This window comes from Anopheles funestus, chromosome 2RL (assembly GCF_943734845.2).
Source record: "Anopheles funestus chromosome 2RL, idAnoFuneDA-416_04, whole genome shotgun sequence".
NCBI classification, from domain to species: Eukaryota; Metazoa; Arthropoda; class Insecta; order Diptera; family Culicidae; genus Anopheles; species Anopheles funestus.
The window spans coordinates 102,418,590-102,432,795 of record NC_064598.1 but is presented as its reverse complement, the minus strand read 5'-3'; the positions used below and the strand labels follow the sequence as shown (position 1 = coordinate 102,432,795).

Genomic DNA, 14,206 nt, shown 5'->3' with positions numbered 1-14,206 from the left:
AACGGGGTAATACATTGAAGCGGTTGAGCATGCGTCTCAACGTACCACTATATCGCTCTCATCATTAGCTGGACGGTATCCTATGAGATTTAGATGCGTGCGTCTCAACGCACCTCTATATTACTCACGCCTGGAAGGAGATTTAGATGACTTTAGATAATTTCGACAGATTTTGCTTTCGTCTCCTTGCTTACAATCATTGGTTTGGAGGAGATTTTCTGTTGTTTCTCTTCTTTTCTCTTCGGTGATCTCGACGGTGTCCTAAAACCAACAGGCTTCTGCCAACAACTTATACAAGGTGAATGTTAAAATATACCTCTCTTGCGCGCTAGCAAAAACGCACGCGCACACGCAAGGCCTCAAGATCTTGAATCACCACTGTGCCCTAGGGCATGGTCATTACTGGTTCGTTTCGTTCGCACGTTCGCCTGCTTTCCATTTCGTTGCGGGTTTTTCTTTTTACTCACACGTGACTGCACTTTTCCATCAGTACAGTGTTTCGCTACGGAATGGGCTTCGTTCAATCGCTAAGGGGTTCCGCAGAAGGGGGCACTACAATCTAATTCACGTTCATCAGATTTCCCTCAACCTACGTCGCAAAAGTTTTATTGGGAATGCTGTGCGTTCCCATTAGAAACTTTGTTGTCTCTCCTCTCGGGGGGATGAGGAACAAAATGACGTGTGCAGCACATGTTAATAGGACACGGTGTGCGTGTGCACTGTCTGTTCGTTTTGGATTAGGATGTTATAACTAATCATGGTACACGAGCCTATGGTCCGTCCGGTTGAGATTTGATACACGATCCTACCGTTTAGGCCCGGCGTCGTTACCACATACGCCACCGGGACGCCCTGGCCTGAATGAGCGTCAATGAAAAGGAAACTAAGGTCAGTCTGCCACACCTGTGTCAATTCCGATACTAGTTACGAATTACATCATCTGTTTTCTACAGACTACTATGTTAACCCTAATACATTGATAGCGTTAAGGTTATTTTAAAGTATTGATGCTAAAGCATTTCAATTAACTTGCGCTTATTCTATTTTTGCAGATTTTGACCACTTTGACATTCGAATTTTTGATTCTATAGCAAATGCTTTAGCATCAATGCTTTAAAATACCCTGAACGTTAGATGGTCATGGATCTGATGTAGACTTAACGCTTGTCAACATACAAACACGTACCATACACTATTGCCCATTTGGGCTCGGTGGAATGTTGTCTGGTTGTAAGTTCAAACATCCTTTAAGACACAGCAAATTGTAAGTTCACCACAGCTGTACGTTCAAATATGAAACAAATCTAGTAAGAGGATGGGCACACGGTATGATGTTTGTATTTTTACAATTATTATTAATAGCCAGCGATGATGATAATCGTTACAAAACAATAACCAACTATTAGAAAAGATTAGATCGTGTTCGCTGTAGCTGACCCAGTGAATGGGACGATGCAATCCATCATCATTCGTCAGTATGGATCAATCTAATGGCTGGAACAGTTTACGTCTCAGTATTCTACCAAGTGTGCATCTTGAAATATGCGGGGGTGAAGGTTGAGGTTGCTGTCCACTGCACCATGACCCGACTGGTGAAAAGCATGCAAAGGGAAAATCGAAAAGTCGTCATATTGTCAACTTCGGACAGCCTCGCAACACAAACTTTGAGCAGGAAGAATTTTCGTAAACGGCGTCAATTAGCAAGCTTTCTCGAGATTCAGCTTCCATGATATCTTTAATGCATTTGAACGGAAGGACGTAGATGTTTTAACCCAACGATAAAGAATACAGCTAAATGTGCAGGCGATTTTATTACAATCTGTGCAATAAGAAAGGAATAAGGCGAATAAGAAACAGGTTTTCGACTTAAGTTAATCTTTAAATGCAGCACACCATGCCCTATAGCTTTTTATTTTATTCTTAAAGAAGCCGTTTTGATTGGTCCTTAGCTTTTTTGCGGTGTCAATTAAATTCAATGTGAGCTTTCATACAAAATAAATAGCTCTAATACTCGTTGGCTCTTTAGTATCTAGATGTCATTTGAATAGCCCTGCAATGCACCTATTCATCAGACAGATACAACTTTTGTATGTCACTTCACCATATGGTCATCTAGTGATAGATCAACAAATCCTGAGCTATTAAACTGTTGAGGCTGTTTAGAAGATAATTGCCCCTCACGAGTGATCTTAACATGAGTAGCCCTGTAGTAGTTTACCCTAAACCACACATGATGTGGAATATCTTAGGTCACTACTAATTTAGCTACTGATAATGGACACTCAGGCTTATTTTGTAGCTACGATACCACTAGGGATGGTGTTCTAAAATGCCAGGGATGAAAATTTACGATTTAATTATCATGTGACCAGTAGGAAAGGTGAAACATCCGAGCGAGCGGTCTCAGGTAAACAACGACAAAGTACAGCACAGGGCCACCATCATTACCACGCTCTCCAGAGCGTGATTGTGCGCTAGTTTTTGGCTTTGACTGTTAGAAGCCTGTATTTGATTAATGCGAATGATAATTTAAAAGATAACAATACTTGAACACCTGACCACCGATTAAACAGCATCCATGCGAAGTGGCAAAACAAAAGCTGTACCATTACTTCGGGAAGGTGGTGTAGATAAATATTGAAGCTGCTTTTGTCCGTTGTTATCCTCGTGCTCAATATGGCCGCCAAAGCGGTGATCGTTCAAATATTTACACTAGCCGATATATACTCGTGTGGACTTATTGATCTGAAAGCGGCTCATAGGAACCAATGGCAGTTGTGGTTCGTTTGTTTCTTGCGTGTATTACGCTATAACAAACACTGTGCTGTGCATTCGGTGTGATTGTGGGTCTGATTTCGCTTAAGACTCATCTTCCAATGCTTTCAGCCATTTAGATAATAGATCTCGGTTGTAACAATTGCCCAAGAATGGAAAGAGAATGGCGGGGAAGAAGAAAAATGAACAAGGGAAAGTGAAAGGAAGTTATTTAGTAACACATGTGAACAGAAATATATAATCAAACGTGGAACAGATAAGTTCATATGTCACATATGTAAATATTGATGTTTGAATCAATTCTTTAAATGTTTTTAAATGAAATTTCTAGAGCATAGATATATTATTTTCTAATATATCTTCATCTTTTTTTCAAAGAGAAGCTGAAATACTGCATACAGTCCAGTGGCGCATTGCACACGTGGTTCACACGACTAATGATTCGATATAAGATTGATCGTTGTACGCATCGCGATTGTGTGTCTCAACGTGCATTTAGCAATTCTAGTCATTTTCATCATTAAATTGCCGTAAACCCTATACCATCGTTGTTGATCGCGTTTAACGATTTTGCGTTTGGGAAAAAAACAAACGGGACCGACATGACGGTGGCACCGATTATAGAAATTCGCGCTACCGTAGTTCAGCTGAATTAACTTTGATCCTATGTGGTAGCGATTCTCCTGCACGTACTAACTTCAGGGTCAGCGACTGTCACCAGTCACTGGGGTGGGGCAGAGACTGCAGATAAGCAAAAAAACTAACTAACACGCGCCAATCGTATTAAATGGCGCTCATGTGCCAAGTTGTAGCTCCTCTCAAGCATGAAGGGTCAGGATTTACCATGAGGCTATAACCGCTAAGATCTAGATCAACGTGATGACCACATAGTGACGGCAAAGAGAGCCCTAATTAATAATGACTCCCGCTACACAATAATTCGTTCACTCGTTCAACGCTTTGGTAACGATTTCGAACTTTTCTAATTGTTTTGCCATAGAATCACAATGTTCCAAGTCCTGTGTCCCGTAGTCTCGTGTGTCTGAAGATTGGGAAAGAATACGTTTTGTAGTTGAGTTACCTGACGCGAGGCGGTAATTGCTTCCTAGGCACGTTAACCTGTCAAGGCAGGAGTTAAAAAGATGGCTCGTACAGAAGCCGGCTGTAAATTGACAAAATCAAATCACGAACACACACACTCAACTTCAATAAACTTTACATATTTAATGAGAAGTTATGAAAACAGTTGTTTAAACACTTGGTATTTTTTTCCTAATACTTTTGTGTGTCTGGCCCATTTAAGATGGGCTTTCATTATTTTGTGTTTTGTTAAATTAACACATATATAATATAAAAATGCATGGAAAAGATATCTTTTAAGTCTTTATAGAAAAACATTTATGTTTAAATAATATTTGCTAAGCTGAATCATAATCGAAAAACTGTAGCCATAACGGTATAAGCGAATAATAAATGCGAGCGAGTAACTAATGAATTAAATATAAAAAACACAGTGATTCATAGTTCAAGTAATAAACAATTCAAGGTTTTAGAATTCACCACTTCATTTATTAGCGAACGATCCCAGCGAATGGTCTCCAAGACGTATATCTTCCGATATTCATCTGCGGTATCGAAACCCTCAAATAATGACTTATTCTTTTCGGGAAGGGGAGCTCGCATTCGCGCAATACCTCGTTTTACTGTTTTTTTTATTTGTCTCGCTCACGCTTTCTTGAGGTATCGGCAGGACCACCGAGGCTTCACCCATGTTGGTCGTACCGGTATGCGTTCTGCAACTTGTTTAGCGAATACATTGCATAATACCGTTCAATATAACACTGTAACCTTGACATCTCTTTACCCATTCGCTGCAACACCCTACCAGTCCTTTCCCCATCAGATCAGTTTTTTCGTTCACCTGAAGGACTGGTTCGGACTTGCGGTGAAGGCGACCCAGCCGGTATTAAGATCATCGGCAAGATCGAAGAAAGAGTCAAACCTTCTGCATAAAAAATGTAAAACGCCATCTCAAAGAAAAACAAACAAAACAGAACCTTTAAACGAAATGCCGCGTTGCAACGAGATTTTTGCACGCACCGTTCACCGAATAATGGGTACACGTTTGATTTCCTTTTAGAACCCCCGACTCAACGGACACGTGCGCAACAGCCAGGAGAAACAATTATTCATCTCTGATGTTTTTGAGCTTTTCCCATGTTTCATCGCGTAGGCTGCTGTTATGCTTTCACGCTACCATGCCATCTCTTGTATGTGTGTGTTCTTTGATATGGCGTATCTGCGGGCACCTCCCAACAAGCTCTGACGCGAAATAAAAGGCGAAAGTGAATGGTCCTACGTTTGCGCAAAACGAAGTATTAAATCGGCTCCGGCTAGACAAACTGGAACCATGCTGGCTGATCAAATATGACGCCCAAGTCAGACCAGCATTAGGGGAAGAGGAATAACATTTAATCGGTTGCTTGTAGCAAACACAGTGGTTACGAAGAATAAGGAACACAAAAAATCCTTACAACATGACATACCGAAATTAGGCTAATGAAGGACACTCGCGAGCACTTTTGCGTTTGTTATTAAGTACATTATTTTCTTTGTATCTCTTTCATTATAGTCTATTTGATCGAAATTTTGAACGCACAAAGACAAAAGGTGTTTAAAACGTCTAAAGCTTTAATCACATATAAAAGCTTTTTTTCGCCGGAAATTTGCGGAAAAGTGGTTTTCTTTCGCTTTACCATATTTCGCAGCAGTCGATTGCACTTGAAATGATAAAACGGAGAGGGTACTAATTTAACATCGTATCTCTTATTGATGTTATATGTACATTCTGTATCAGAAACACCGGAAGTTGTTCATTTAAAAAGAGAAAGATCAAGTATAATATACTAAGAGTGGAGTATTTAGTGAATTTAGTGACTGCGGTAAAGCAGCATATTTTAAGCAGAATCACTATGTAACAAGGCATTCAAAATGAAATCGGTTCGACACAATGACACATCGATTGGTTATAGCTCGTTAGCAAAAGGTTTCAAACTTGTGATGATTCTTTTCGAGCAAAGATGATTATGTGCAAACCAGGCTGAATCGCATGAAAAAATAAAAATAAAACAGTTCTAATAAATCGATACTATTTGATTAATTTTCTAGGTCTTCACAAAGTGGATGCGTTTCGCCTTATTCAGAATGTCTGCGTAAAAGAAATGAAACTATTTGTTAAATTGCAATTCGTTAAATTGCAACTCTATTTTTCGTCGAATCAATCAACTTTTTGTTGGACCTATGCAGGGAATCGTCTCTGCCAGTGGTTGCAGAATAAGATGGAACGCGAGGAACACACGAAAAACCCCGTGTCGATCATTAAACTACGACACAAACCGCGATCCCATCAGCATGTGACTCGAACCAAACAAACATGTCGCACCACGAAACATTATTTTATCGTCGAACGAAGATCGATCCGCGTCAAGGATGTTGCGCATCTCTCGGTTGTCTTGTGTTTCATGTTTGAATTTTCGTGAACATTCAACAACTATTTCGAAATATTTCGAGAAAAATAATTAGAATGCGGAGCTAAATCGATGGCCTCCGTACACCCGAAATCCCGTGATCGTGATGTATTGTTTAGGGATCATTTTCGACGTTTTTGCATTCCTTTCTGGTGTTTATATCTATCTTGCTATATATGTATCACTGAATCTCGATGACATTGACATTTTGTCATGTCTGCAAAAGTTTACCTTGGTGTTGTGATGCGAGCGACGGTAGAACAAATTCGACAATGAATGTTTTCGATTATTTCCTGTGGTTTCAGTTGGTAGCTTGAATGATTGATTTCGTGTTGGAACAGTTTAGCTGAAAAAGAGATTGTGTAGGGAATCTACCATGACGCATAACACTGATTATTCGCTATGGCAATCATATGAACGATTTACTGTTTTGGCTTATTGAAATTAAAAGTCGATGAATAGTTAGCTGATAATTCAATATAGAGAACATAAGTACCATACGGCCAGGCCGTTCTACCTGAATAAATAAAAACATAAGTACCACATATATTCTTTTTCTTTTGTGGCACTACAAGCTCAAGAGGTCTTGGCCTGTAATTACTGGCTTTCTTTGACTTTATTTACACGTAGGATAGTTAGTCCTGCGTACGGGAGTTTGGCCCGGATTTGATCCCCGGTTTTGTCGTATAGAGATCTATCTTCTCCAGCACCGGACCGCCACATTTCAATCAACATAAATGTCTCCATTCATTCATACAGTGCTCAGAAACAAACATTATATAGTTAACCAGCACGTACACAATACTTTTAAAACACGATAATTTTCAATCATGCGAAGCTTGTTTTGCGCTGACGTCTCGATCAAAAATGAAATGCAGCATGTTGGCAACAAAGGCTCATTGGTCTCACATACAAGAGAGTTCGATTGAGTGCCGCCTCAATACTGCTTACAGTTCACGATTAGCGTATAATGTGAACTAATTATACGCCTCGCCAACACAACACCCGTTGAGGTGTGCTGAAACCTTTTGCATGGCTGACTGGTCTGAGGTCTGAGCCTTGACGCCCGTCCTGGACTAGTGCGCTGGAAATTCTCGACCGCCGTCGACCATTGCCACGTCACGTGCATTTCGCCCACCACGCATGCTTTTGATGCGTTCGATGTGTCGCGATGGGGTCGTCCAACGTAAAACCATGGCTAGACAGCGACTAGTCGGTTTTCTCGGTCGCCTGTTATAGTTTGACCGTCGCGAGCATACTAAACCGGTTTCCATACCTCACAATTCAGTGCTCGATTTTCTATGTACCTGTCAGAGCAAAACCCTTAAAAGCGTTGGGGTCAAATAATGGTAATAATAACAAGAAAATATCTGTGAATGATTAAAGTGTTTTTATTCAAAGAAGTGTCTTGGCTTGTCTATTATACTTAAGCTTCTTTCGTCTCGGTGTTCTCGCCACCTCAACCGCGAATTCTCAACATGATTGTTACATCGAAATGCAATACACACACCATCGTGCCAACAGTTTAATGTGCATTTGTAATTCTGCTCGTGTTAAACAGAATCTCCCACCTGACTTGCATGCATCTGTGACACGGTGAATGTGCGGTCAACGATCCGATCTGATTCGAGTCAAGTTAATCAGTACAAGGGATGAATCAAACGATAGCCAATGCGAATAGCATTAGTTGCGAAACGTATTCGCGTATCACGCGAATTATGCAATTTTAGCGCATACTTCCAATGATGCATAATGCTATATTGACTAAATTAATGAGAAAATACAGCTAGGAGAAACGACTGAGTGATATCAGACAAATGGAACCAAATGGTATCAACCAAAAAACTAAAAAATCTACCCTAATGGTACCAACATATAAATCCTCTCAGGTTTAAACCCATTCGTTTTGTGGAGTCAATTTTATTACAGAGTATTTAAGATTTGCATTCTTCTATCGCCGAAAGCTCTTCGAAATGTACGGTGAGCTCACAATCATGCAGCGAATTAGATTTGTCAGGCTCCGGTTGATCATGTCGATTGAATGGCACCGGGCTTCTTTTTGTTTTTGGCTTAACGACCTTTTATGGTCATGCCAGCCTTTTCTGGCTTACTAGACTTATTTGTACCAAGTAGCCGGATAGTCAGTCGTTCCTTGGGGGAACGGGCCGGATAAGATTTGATATCCAGTCCTGGTGTGTGGAACCGGCGCCGTTAATCACACACACCAGTGGGACGACGCTACATAAAATATATTATAAGTACGTTTTTACAATACTATTTCATTCAATTAATTTATAAAAATCATTTCATGAATACACTGTATCTTGCAGTACTGCTCCTAATTGACGCTTACGGTGAGCCTACATACGGTGATATCGATAGCATTTGTTGACATTCGCATTGGCATTTACTTCGTCGCATGCTTGTTTGTTCTGAGTTCAGAGCTAGTGTAGACGAAGGCACGGTTATGGCAAATCTGAAAAGGCCCTTGATTTATTTGTACATCGCAAATGGTTGTACTTTGACATGATGAGCAAACATGTAATTAATTTCTCATCATAAGCACCTTCAAGACTGAGGCCTCACTAGAACGAGTGCAGGTCGTATGGAAAGTGTACTTATTTAATTACCGCCTCCACGATTATATTTATTTGCGGTTTGGAACACGCTTAATGAATGTTTGATTTGATGTAATTTTAAAATCTCTAACACACGCATATACATCCAACCCGTTTAATGATGAGGAGGCATGTGATATAATAATTATTATTATTTACAACTGAGATTTAAGTTGGATGTATGAAACTTTCTATTCTGAACCATTCTATTCTCTGTTTTACGCTTATTTGTTAAACTTGGAATACCTACACATTGGCTTATTTAATTACAAACTTTTTAAATTAGTGGCTTAGTGGTAGATGATGATGATAAGTCCCACCTCATACCTCAACATAGGTTTGAGAAAGATGAAATTATCTTTAAGATTTAAACTCTAATACATGTTTTTAATATCCTTGTTGAAAAACAAAGTAGCCGATAAGTGATGGCATTATGTCTACCATTACCCGCGTCTGCCTCAAATTATGTGGCCTCGTTCTTATATATTTTTTAATATTACTTATGGAAAAAATATATACTTATCAGCATTAGCGAGATCGCGATGACAACTGCAGTTACATTTAATCGAGTCACATGGGACAACTACAGACAAAAATTACATAGAGCTCACATTACACACTTTGTTTGACATAATCGGTACATCCACGTTTGAATTGGTACAAGTTGCTCGCATCTTTCATTTCTCCTGGCATCCTGCTGTACATTTGGATGCCCTTTGGAAGAGGAAAAGTTCGAACCTTTTGGGAAAAGTTTAATAGTGTATTTTTATTATTCCGGTAGAACGACCTGGCCTATTGATATTTATATATTTTAGTTTTGCTTCAAATTTTAAAACCATCAATATTATTTATATTACTACCAATAATTTTACACACACTCGTATTCCCAACGTGACCGAATGGGGCTTACTCATCTGGTATACCACATTTTTGGTGCACAAGCCCATCGTTACGTTTAGAAAAGGTTTTCTAGAAAGCAGGAGAAAAAAATGCAAACATTAAACAAATGCGCGTGAGAAAATCGGAAAAGAAGCATCAGCATTTCCGTCCGAACAATGTATACATCGTACTTGCGAATACGATGGTAAACAGAGAGGATTTGTATGTGTATGAGCGAAACAAATAAACAAATTCGATCGCAAGCATTCACACGCCCCACAAAAGATGCTCTTTATAGTCCACCAAAGTGTATATGGAGCACGTGTTGCGAATTGCGCATGCGTAATTATCATACCTTTATTGTTCCGTTCTGCGTTCTGACTACTGGTCCAATATTTTCTCACCTAATTTCTATTGTGGATGGTTTTCTATTTTCTCGTTACAGGCTTTTGGACACGTGAGCGGATGCCACATCAATCCCGCCGTTACAATTGGGTTGATGGTAACTGCCGACGTCAGCATACTGAAAGGTGCTTTCTACATTGTTTCACAGTGTATCGGTGCAATTGCAGGAGCAGCCGTTATTAAGGTAATGTGGATTAAACTAATTTCATATTGTAAAAATACTAGCTGAACCCAACAAAACTTGGCTTTGACCTCTAATATATATTTTGTAATTAAAGCTGAAAGTTGTACAAGCTGTAAGTAAACCAATGTTTACTGTGTGGGCATCCCTTGTGTTCATTGCATCCATGAACACTTTCGGATAAGCCGAATATCACGCTTGAAAGCGTGGCAAATGATCGAGTTGATTCGGAGATCTTGACTTCTAATAGTCACTGTTGCTTTATTATAGCTTACAATAACAGGGTTCAAGACTGTATTTCTTTTTCTTCATTTCCCTTTAAGGTTCTAAAACTACAAGAGCCATACCATTTCTGATTTTCCTTAATTTTATTTTTCCGTAACAATATATATAATCGCGTACGAGTTATGGTCCGTTGTGATTTGATACCCGGTCCGTCTGTGTAAGATCGGCGTCACTTGCATATGTAACATTGCGCCGTGAATCGCAAAACACTACTTTTCCATTATACACTCACTTATCTTGCATTTTACTTATCACTATCTTATTGCATAAATCATGAGTACTTTGATTTATTTACTGGTTCCAATTTGTTCGTTTCAGTATAGTGAAACCCTATTCGTTTTGCTAAAATCGATAGGTGAACTTCTGATAAGCTAATGTATATTTGTATTTGTTTATTAAAAATTGACCGCCTGAAAAGGTTTAACAAAATGACTTATAAAATAAAAGGATGACCAAAGCTCAGTTTAACGTGGAAGTGACCAATTGAGTGGATCAGATAGCTGTGACGTGTGGGAATGGAAGGAAACCAAGGAGAGGTGGTGCAGATTGTTGAAGTGTCGAAGAGAGACAAGAAACGGATCATTTGATCCATACGTGGTACGTCTTGAAGGGTCTCAACATAGACATAGACATAGGGGACATAGAATAGGACACGAGAAAGAAGGTAGGGCACATGAGTGGCGTCTAGAAGCAGCCCGCCCATGAAAAAGGCCTGGACACAGTCCCGTCAAACCTCCAACGGTTCCATTATTTTCCTATGGGGGCAACTGTGTTTCATTGGTATTAAATTAGTGTTAAACATTCCGTTGAAAAAGCGGAAAAGAACGAATAGCTTTAGCCACAGCTCATCTAGCGGCACCAAAAGTGCTTATAGAAACTATTCTCATACTTAACGAACATACAGCGAATATTCCATACAAATCGCTGTAGCCTTTTCGAAAGTGTTCGGTAACAAACATTACTACACGAAAATTTTATGTGCATCGAAGATAGAAGATAACGCATAGTAGTGAATGGTCAAGGATACATATATTGTTGTTGAAAAAAAAATATTGTGCTTGAACTGCTTCAAAAAGTTATTCGAATACTCGATGCGTTTATTCCGGCGAGTGCAAATCAGACATAAATTTCCAAACTAATGGTCGTAATTATACGATAATTACTAGATATAGTGATGTAATCGTCATACATTTTTTATTCAGAAGTTAAGAAAATTTCTTCTCTTAGAAATATATTTCGAAATCATTAAATATAACAGATACAATCTCTGAACATTTTTACTAATTCCAAATCATAATAAAAAATGTATATTTAAAATAGAAAAACAAATGCATTATTGCATAAAAATTTCCTCGATTCTAACTTCGGTGGAAAGCTTATAATCGACCGATTTTTCACAATGAAAGAACGCTTTCAACAAATTGCACTCATGTTGCTTGCATGTCTAACAAATCGTGCATATATAGTGCATAGTGCATTCCCCCCTAAAATGACCCATACGATATTCCCTTCTATGGCTGAATTTTAAATGGCGGAAAACTGTGTCAATCGTCCCGTTGCGATGCAATCACTGAGCACACATGATCACGCTCTTTCAAAAGCCTGTCGTTTCTCCCACACCGAAATGCAGCACTTGGCTGTCAACTGTATTCAATCAAACGGAAACAACGCCTTGTCTGTCATGAATGAGTGTCATTAAATAGTAATTGATGAGCTACAAAGAGCACAAAACAGATCCTACAGAACGACGTGCACATGAAAAGTAAAATGCAGACGTCAAAGATGAAATCTTGTTTTCAACTGTCACACACACACACACACACACAAAACCCGATCCCCTAGGGGTGGGGATGTACTGGATTTAAAAGTCACACCGAATGCGCAACAATACTGCGTACTGCGCAAACATAACCTAAATAATCTATCGATGCATTCTGCGCTGGTTGTATTGTTACACATGCACTTGCATTTGAATAGTGACAATAGTGACAGCGGTCTATCTTCCCTTTGCGGACCTTTAGGTACTTCCCTGCGGTTGTTTTAGTTTGCGTTTATCACCGACTCAAACAGCAGTTTTATATGCTCTGTTTTGCATTACAATGCAAATTTGTATAGAACGAACTGTACTAAAGATCGCGCCACGAGTCCTCCCACTTCCCTTTCGGATCTTACACTCCACATAATACACTTTGTATCTTACCCATAGGGTTCGTCGCTTGTATTTTTGTTTCCAGCTCGCTTGTTTCTCGTAAATCGTCTCAGCTCGCTGATTTGCTTGCTGTCAAGTTCGTGTCAATGAAAGCTTAAGTAAACGACTGAACACAACATTGCTCGATCGATCGATCGCATCAACGGATAGATAGCTTGCTGTAATGTGCTTGCAGCATGTGTGAGTGAATTACACACTTATGCCACCTCTCTTCAGGGTGAGCCCATTCTGTGCCAGACAATTGCCTCAAAATGCCAAGGTACGGCCCTTTGCAGAACGAGCATATTGGAAGGTGACAGTGGTTCATGTGGTTCGTGCGTACACTTTGGTAGCAAATGGCAACACAAGTGCACATAAAGCATTTTTTTATCAATCATGCCATTTTCTGGTCCAGTTAAACTCAAACTTAAACATAGCTTAATGGAAACATGAAATGTAAGCATCATGATATTATTTTTTTCTATTATTATTATTATTATGTTTATTAATAATATTTAGTTATTATTATGTTTGTTAGTTTTTAACATAATTCTTTTCTGATTAGGTGTTAATTGTGCTTTGTTCGCTGCTGTAAATCTATTGAAATATTCTACCTACAACTTCATAAAATTTTATTTGATAAATTTGATAAAATGGATATTATTTCTCGTAGGTTTACCGTTACAGCGTTTACTGGCTCATTTTTAATTTTCATTTTAGTAAAGGGTTATTTCAACTACCAAGGAAGGCATCGAAATGAAATATTGTGTTGATAGTTGAAATGAGCCGAAAATCCTGAAAATCAAATCATCCATAAATTAAAGTAAGGGAAAAATCATGAAATATTGATGCAAATAGTTTACTTCCTTGGCTCGAGCGTGTATGTACCGCCGGTTTGGAGGTTAGTTTGCCAGCTTTTAGAACAGCCCACCAACCTTGCATAAACAAGCCATTCCTCTTTGCTTGCCAGCAAACGACATTCTTCCTTCAAGCTATCAATCAAACCGCCGCACGATGCTAGTAACTTCAGTTCGTTGCAAGCAAGTGCGCACGAGATATTCTGTTGCGATCGTGATCGTCTACTACACGTACCGAAATTGTTCAACACACTCGTGCGTAAACCGATAAAGTCACCATCCGTCAGGCGCTAATAATAGTCTGTTTAGGGTCGGCTGTGGAACCCTAATCCAATTTTCGGAAGACATATTCGCGTACACATGCCGATTTTTTTACGTATGCATTCTCAAATCAAAAGCCAAACCAAATTACTAAATCAACGGAACCTATACACTAGTGTGTTTCCCTTGCCCTAAACCTTGACCGAAAGCCGACCACCGTGACTGGTTAC

The 14,206-nt window shown here is 39.3% G+C and overlaps 1 protein-coding gene across 5 annotated transcripts in view; it reads left to right on the top strand.

The window, feature by feature from the left end:
* Positions 1 to 14,206, top strand: part of LOC125763011 (aquaporin AQPAn.G) — a 35,281-nt gene that overhangs the window by 17,055 nt on the left and 4,020 nt on the right. For all 5 annotated transcript variants that reach the window (XM_049425703.1, XM_049425699.1, XM_049425700.1 and 2 more), the window contains one exon: positions 10,245 to 10,388. In XM_049425703.1, coding sequence (XP_049281660.1) covers positions 10,245 to 10,388 — 144 coding nt within the window. The remainder of the gene's footprint in view (positions 1 to 10,244; positions 10,389 to 14,206) is intronic.